The following is a 7,668-nucleotide window of genomic DNA, read 5'->3' as shown; positions in this document are numbered from 1 at the left end:
CAGACAAAGAAAGCCATATTAGATGTTCTCAGTGGAAACATTACAGTGTCATGTCAAAGTTGAATTTAATTATTGAAAAACAAATGTGTTTGTTAAGTGTAACATGTGACAATTTGCTTTAAAATGCTGCCAATTTGGTGAAAAATTCTGTAAAATTTGAAAGTTGATTTTTTTTGTATGTTACATACATACAAAAATAATTTATGTAACAGTGCATGACTTGTTAAAATTTGTTAGTGGTAAGTGAAAATATAGTAGAAGTGATCACTTCAAAATGTAAATACTTGCAAAGATTTATAGAAATAAAGCATTGCATATTGATATTTATATTCCTACCTTGTTTCCTACTTGCATTCTTTATAATTATGGTGAAAAATAATTAACATAATTAGTGTCTTTACATAGATGAATATCATTAATTATTAATGATAACACATAATTAAGTTAAATTGAGGAAATTTGTTATTTGAGAAGTGTGCGTCAAACTGGTAGCCCTTCACATTAATCGGTACCCAAGAAGTAGCTCTCATTTTCAAAAAGGTTGGTGACCCCTGCTGTTGAGCAAAAACTGTGGACACAGCAACAGTTGAAAGAGAAGTGTTTAAGATGAATCTTGGCAGAGTGAGACAGAGCTCGTTAAGCAGGCAGGTGTGAGCCTGGTTGCTATAACGACTCCAGCAAGTGGCACCACACAGACAGACACAGACATGCGCCTCACTTCTGCTGCTTAAAATAAACAGAAAAGTCAGCCCGAAACAAATCCTTCCCAAATGAAAAGTACACGTCGTATTGACAAAATTCTTTCACCGTGAGCAGCAGCAATGTCTAGTCTACTGAATTCTCAGTTTTCATGCCTGTGGAGTGACGTGGTGACAGTGTAAAGCCTGTACTTCTGATTTTCAAACAAACTTTCTGAGCTATTTTAACATTGGAGTCTATGGAAGAGTTGGAGGGAGGAGGCTGTGCATTGGTGACATTTATGACAGAACACACGGTATAAACCATAGCACATTGGATGAAACTGGAACTGAAGAAAAAGTATAATAGATATTGAAAAGATAAATAAAAGTTGAATAGTTCATTGTCTTGGCTTCATTTTAAAGTTTGAATGGTGGTTCTAGGTCAATGTATGTGGAAGTAGATAGAGTTGAAAGAGGAGTAAGTTGAAGGAGAATTTGAAGGATCTCCCCATTGAAGTACTTTTTTTTTTAATAAAGTTGAATAAATGTAAAAATATAAATGTTAAAAATGAGAGAAATAGAAGCACACATGTCCAAAAGAAGAGGAATCTAACGGTGTTTGAATGGTTTCTAAGTTGAACGGTTTTGTAGTAGGAGTCTAAAAAACGTACGAAATAGATAATAAAATTTAAAAATAATAATAATAAAGATTAGAAGAACAATACTGTGAATGCTTTTCAAGCATTCAAACTAATTATGAATGCAGAAAAGTAATATCAGGTTTTGGATCCACCATGCATTACCATCTGCAAAGTGTCTGATTGGCAGTGGCACCGCTAATTCAGTAAAATTGTACCTGGATAAAAAACACACAACAGAACACTAAGAGTCATGGATTGGACTCCCCAGAGCACAGACCTCAACTCTTGTATATTGTATTTTCATGTATGTTTGCACCTTTTACCCAACAACATATAAATAAATGAGGGGTCACATGAAGACTTTTTCACAGTACTTTATATATGCGCATTAAGGAAAAACTCTTTATGCTGTGTATCACTGTGGTAATAAATAGTTGTTGTTGTGGGGTTTTTTTTCCATTTGCACCATCCTCCATCTGTAACCAGGTGTTCCACCTCTGGAAAAACAGACTCGTGAAATAAGTGACCTTGTCTCTTATGGCCAACATCATCAGGACTGTGCCATAGAGGTCCACTAATGCACATTAATCCTCCAACACAATGACCCCAATCCCTTAAATCTGTCAACAGGGAGCTGATGCTCCAGATTACAGATCCAGCTGTAATGATACTAAGGAACTCCTGTCTCGTTTGAAAATTCACATACAATTTATGATTTACAAACTTCATTATATGCAGTAGTAACGGCTGCTGTGCGTCTGGATTTCAATGGATTACCGTACTGCCAGTATAAAGTGGCTGGGATTATGCTTTATAATGCTGTTTTCCAACCACTCCTTTTTCAGCAAAATCTTGTATGAAGAGTATGAGTAACTGAAATCCTCTCTCAAAACTGTGATAAAGCCAAACATTTCACGCTGACATCATCTAAATGGCATTTAGTTTATATGTAGGAGACTGAGATTGGATGAATCTGACAGCAAAAAGGTTTCCAAAAAGCCACAGCATTTCAGTGGAAAAGCGCGGTGAGACATATTTTGTTATTGTTGTCACACAAACTGTGCAGCTTTTATATCTTAATCAGTTCTGTGTCTGAACTTTTGAGTTCGGAATTCTCTGTCCTGTTTGATACAGAAGGTCCACAATCAAAGATGCTCGGCTATGATCCAGCACAGAGACAGCTTTAAATCACCGCTTATCTCTGTTTGTTTACTTTTTCTACTGTTGCTGGACAGATAAATCGACTGGAAAGGAGAGACGGGTTGTGCACATACAAAAACGCTGGGCCTGTAGGTAGAGAATTTGGGAGAAAGTTATTAAAATTGCTTTTATCAACACTCTAAATCCACCCGATGCTGTTGTGCAGCAGGGAGTGACAATGTGCGCCGACATATCCAAAGCTGCCAATTCCTGAGGTGCGTGGCATCAGATTATCTGGGCTTCTTTAAGCTGGTGAGGTTGTTTATGCATCACAGTTACAGAATGCAATTTTAAAAAGGTGTAGCTGTGGTCACCTCAGAGACACAGGAAGGGGGGCTGGAGAAAAAGAGACAAATGAGCCATGAGATATAATATGCAAGCCTGAACCATTGATAAAATACCTGGAATTCTTTGGGGACACAGTCAGGCTACACAGAATGAGAATCAGTTTTTTTCTGCTGAGTTTTTTCATCCTCTCAGTGTACAAGTCATTTTATACAGCAGGACAAAATCCTGGCAGGCACAACAAATACATTGCTGTCAGAGTGACATTTCCATGATAAAATCAACCTTAAATGACATTCAGCTGTGATTAAACATAATCAAATCCCACTCAAATTCCTACTAAAGCTTTAGCCTGTAATCCAAACCATTCACTGTACTTTCCTATGAATCACTTTACTATTTAAAAAAACAAAAACAGTAGCTGAATTAAATCCATTTTCAATTATAAAAAGAATCAATCTATTTTCTCTTTATTGATAGAATCTTGCAGGAAATACACATCACATTTTGGTTTTAAAAAAGCAGGATGTCACAGAGAAAAAAAGGCATTTTTTTTGTCATTCACACGTGAAAAATCTTACAGTTGAATGAATATGTGCACTGTGAGAGCAGACCAAGATTACACGTCTTTTACAATTTGTAGAAGCAAGCCCCCAGGAGAAGCCCAAAGCCCAAGGTATCACTGTTAAAAAAAATTTCAGGAACAATGTCCATCTCAAACTCTGCACAGACTATTTGCATAGCCTGCATTTGATTTAAATAAATATCTGGCGGAGACTGTAGTGACAGATTGCTCAAAATAACTTGATAAATGTTGCATATTCTCTGACAAATTGCACAGAGTCCTCAGGTATTCTCTAGAGGAGTCCTACAAGAAAGTACAAAAGGCTGGAAAAGAATAGAATTACTAACAAGAAACAGTCCCTCCTGTACTGGTTTTTACCCTGAACTGAGCAATATCTGGAGCTGTTTCTGCAGGAGCAACAGAACTGTTGAAAAGTAAGAGGAGATGAAAATGCAGTTGTCTTGAATTTGAAATGTGGAAATAACTAACATAGCATAGAGAGTGTTTGTTAATATTTACATAAATAAATCGGAGCCTATAGGTTTCTTTTATCAGAGGATAAAACATGCAAATTTATTTTAATCTTACTAATAAACATCACTTCATCTTCATGTGCACAGGTTTGCACATTATATAGAAAATGTCATTCATGTAATCACATATACATCCTTTTCCCTTTTTTTATAAAGAAAAATTAAAGACTTTGTTTTCCTTTTATACATCCTTTACACATACACACACCTAAACAAACTCACTGGGGTTCTCCTAGAGGTTTGACTACAGGCCATGGCATGTCAGGTAAAGGTGTTTGAGGTTCAGCGGAGGCCTGCTGTTGCTTTTGCTTCTGCCGGTTGGCCCAGTCTAACTCAATACCGTTCTTCTTTAGCGCAGCCAAGTGCTTGATGTCCAGCGTGGTGAAGGTGGTGAACTGGACCTGGTTTCTCTTACTGGTGGGGGAATGAAGAGGCTCACTGCGGTGTGGCCTCGCCAGTAGGGTAGCTGAACGATTTGCCATGGGGTCGATTGCCTTTCCTTGAAACTGCTGGTGCTGAGAGCTGTTCCTGCTTCGTCCTAGGGTTGCAGTTCTTTCTGGGACAGCCGTGGTGCTCACTGTAGGCAGAGTGCCTTCCAGGCCGCGATGACCCATGGAATCTATCGAGTGGCGGGACTGCAGAGGGCAATGAGGCTCACGTTTTACTGTGGACACTTGAGCCGGGGCACCTGAGGCAGGAGCACTGTGATTGCTGTTCCCAAGCCAAACCCAGTCATGTTTGTGATCTTTTGTGTCTCCACTGGGGGCTGTGCCTGCCTGTATGGGGGTCTTTTGTTTCCTGAAACAGAGACTATAAGAAGCACAATTGAGCAGAAAAGCCAAGATGGCAACACAGGAGACCCCCACCAAGGCATACATGCCAATTTCCATGTCAGTCATAGCTTTGAATGTCCTAATGAGGTCACTCTCAATTACTTTGGGAGTTTTAGAGTTAGGAGGCTCCTTTTCGGGTCTAACTTCTACTTTAGGAGTATCATTGTCAGGAGAGGCATCGGGGTTGTCAAGCATGTTTCCATAGCTTACCCCAGGACCTTCCTCTTTACGGACAACACCCACTGTTGCTGTGGGTTTGGCAGTGCTAAGTTGTGTATTTAAGTTTAATTCCTTTATTCTTGTAGGAGAATCTGCAGTAGAAACAGTATAGGTGGAACCTTTTGGTGCTTTGGTTGTCTTTCCGATCCAGACAACATGGGCCTGTGGATTTCTAGTTGAAAATGTCGTTGGAGTGGTAGTTTTTACCAGAATAGACTCTTGCTGATCAGATGTGTTGGCCCTGTTGAGCTGTTTATCCATCTCTGTGGCAGCAGTACTTGTTTTGCCCATCACTTTTGATGCACTGCCATTTAAATCCTTACTTCTGTCAGTGCTTCCTTTCCCTTCTCTTGCTACACTTCTGCTACTACTCTGTAAGTTGATCTTGAGAAGCCCCGAGCCCACTGCCAGCTTGCTTTTCCTTTTAGATTTTTGGCATTCCTCACAGATCCTCAGCTCCACTCTCACTGGCGCCCCCTGGCCTTCACCTTCACCCTCTGCTACTACAAATGCTGACTGTGGAGTGCGGCGTATTGTGGCCACCCGCTCATCTGGGGTAGAAACAGTCAGAGAGTAGATACTGCGGTCAAACAGGTCCAGTGGAGCAACTGCCCCATCGCTGAAAGAAACCCAGCAGCTGACCAATGCTTCCTATGAAAGAAAGAAAAAAGGTTATATGTAGAAAATCAGGTCAGAATACCGGCGGTCAATACCTCCCTTGGGCTATAGTCTCATTATTGTTAATAACATTAAACTGCCTATGCCAATCCCTTTAAAGTATATAATATCAATGTTAATCTCTTCAGAGTAAATGCCAGTAAGTAGTTTATCTAACGTTATCCACCCTGGTTGAATTGCATTTCATACCATAAAGATATTATGAGTGTCTTATAAACGTCCTTCAAAAAGAAACCCAAAAAAGAAAAAATTATTAACATGGGTCACATTAAGAACAGAATTGGCCAGTCAAATTACATTAATGCAGAGTGACCTATTTCCTGTAGCTAATGTGAGTTACTGACTCGCCAAAGACCTAACCTATATTTTGGATTTGAATACATTATGAATGGCCCTAAGCAAAACATTAACACCCCGCCATCACAGACACAATTGGCTTGTCATGGGCACTGGCATGGTTCTAATAGTTTGTTATTGACGGGGCAGATCAGCAACAGTCACTGTGTACTGGAGGTAAAGTGAGTTGTCGTTCCAGCAGCTATGGACCGCCTAATTGCTGCCCCATGCCTGCGACAGGGAGCTGGTTTAAAATGGGCAGGCTGCCATGGCTAAATGTGTGAGTGAGCTTTTAAAATGATCATCTATGCACCCTGTCTGCCTCTCCCGCTCTTTCACACAGCATGGTTGCTGGAGATGATGGTCGAAGCTGTGAACACAAAGAACTCCTATTCAAAGAGGCGAGGAGAAAACACAAATATTATTAAACCCCTGAGGTCACTGGTATGGGAATCTGCTCTGCTGCGGCAGTACTTTTAATTCAAGTTCTTTCTGTAGGAGGCCATTATATCTGTGTTGCAGGATGAATATTTAGGATATGTTAATAACGGCTACTTTATTATGGCAAGTTCAAGTGTAATTTTAAGGGCTGTCTCAAAAGGTTTTCAATGAGAAACATGGTTTTTATGTTGCTTATACTACCTCTGCTCCTTGTGTGAAGGAACAGCTGAACCCTAACTGGAAAAACCCTTAAATTAATGCTGAACAGTGCATTTATGACCCAAGGCATTTCTCTTCTTGCACTTTTATTTGCAATCCTTGAAATTCAGACTGCGATTAAAGAAGCTGAAAACCTTCATGATATATGAGAAAGCCAACCTGCAATGCTCTCACACTGGGATGTTTCAGACAATAACAAACCATAAAGGCTTTTCTTCTTCTTCTTCTGCTTTTGGCTTCTCCCTTTAGGTGTCACCATAGTAAATCATCTACCTCTGCCTCTGTCCTAAGCCCCAATCTCAACCCTATTAAACATTTGCGGATTACGCTTAAAACCGAGGTCTGTGCCAATTCTGCCAAGAAGGACGGTCAAATATCCAGACAGAATTATACCAGAAGCTTTTTAATGGCTACCAAAAGCATGCAGTTGAGGTGTAACCTGCTGAGAGGCATCTTACCAATTATTAGTAGAGGTATAAGTATATATTTGAGCCTGTATGTGTACTTTTAGCCATGTGTGGATTAGAGAAAATCTAAAATAACATCAAATTTGTGCACTTAATTCTTGTTTTTTTAAAGTCACTAAAGACGAGCTGTTTAATCATTCCATCCTGGGAAAAAAAAGTTCAAATAAAACATCAAAACCACCATGGCATTCATTCCCATAATCAGTATATGTAAATTTCTGAAAACAACTGTATAACACACAAATGACATGTAGTGTATGAGGACTTGTTTTCAAATGAAAAAGTGGAACTTTTTTTCTTAAACTTTAGTTAGACTTTTTAAATCTGCTAAGAGTACAACAAACAATCTTGGACTACAGAGACAAGTCTGTGAATGCAATGATGTTATTTATGCTCTTGCTTTATTATGCATGCATCTGAATAACTGTTTCCAGGCTGGTGTCACTAATAAAAGGAGGGAATTTGTCAGTGGAGCTTGGTGATGAATGCCAGGAGGCTACTTGTTAAATGTCTACACCTCCACAGAACAACGACAGAAAGATGTTTTATGACAAAGGCTTACAAAGTTAAG

General features: G+C 39.3%; 1 protein-coding gene across 2 annotated transcripts in view; it reads right to left on the bottom strand.

Moving 5' to 3' along the window:
• Positions 1–4,050: 4,050 nt before the first annotated feature.
• si:dkey-1d7.3 (transmembrane protein 132D) overlaps positions 4,051–7,668 on the bottom strand; it is a 38,567-nt gene continuing 34,949 nt past the window's right edge. For both annotated transcript variants that reach the window (XM_087844461.1, XM_006788752.3), the window contains one exon: positions 4,051–5,607. In XM_087844461.1, coding sequence (XP_087700587.1) covers positions 4,123–5,607 — 1,485 coding nt within the window. In that variant the 3' untranslated portion in view covers positions 4,051–4,122. The remainder of the gene's footprint in view (positions 5,608–7,668) is intronic.

The sequence above is a fragment of the Neolamprologus brichardi genome, chromosome 7, assembly GCF_056152115.1.
Source record: "Neolamprologus brichardi isolate AB-2024 chromosome 7, ASM5615211v1, whole genome shotgun sequence".
Lineage (NCBI taxonomy): Eukaryota > Metazoa > Chordata > Actinopteri > Cichliformes > Cichlidae > Neolamprologus > Neolamprologus brichardi.
The sequence above is the reverse complement of the archived record's forward strand: the minus strand, read 5'-3'. Positions and strand labels throughout refer to the sequence as shown.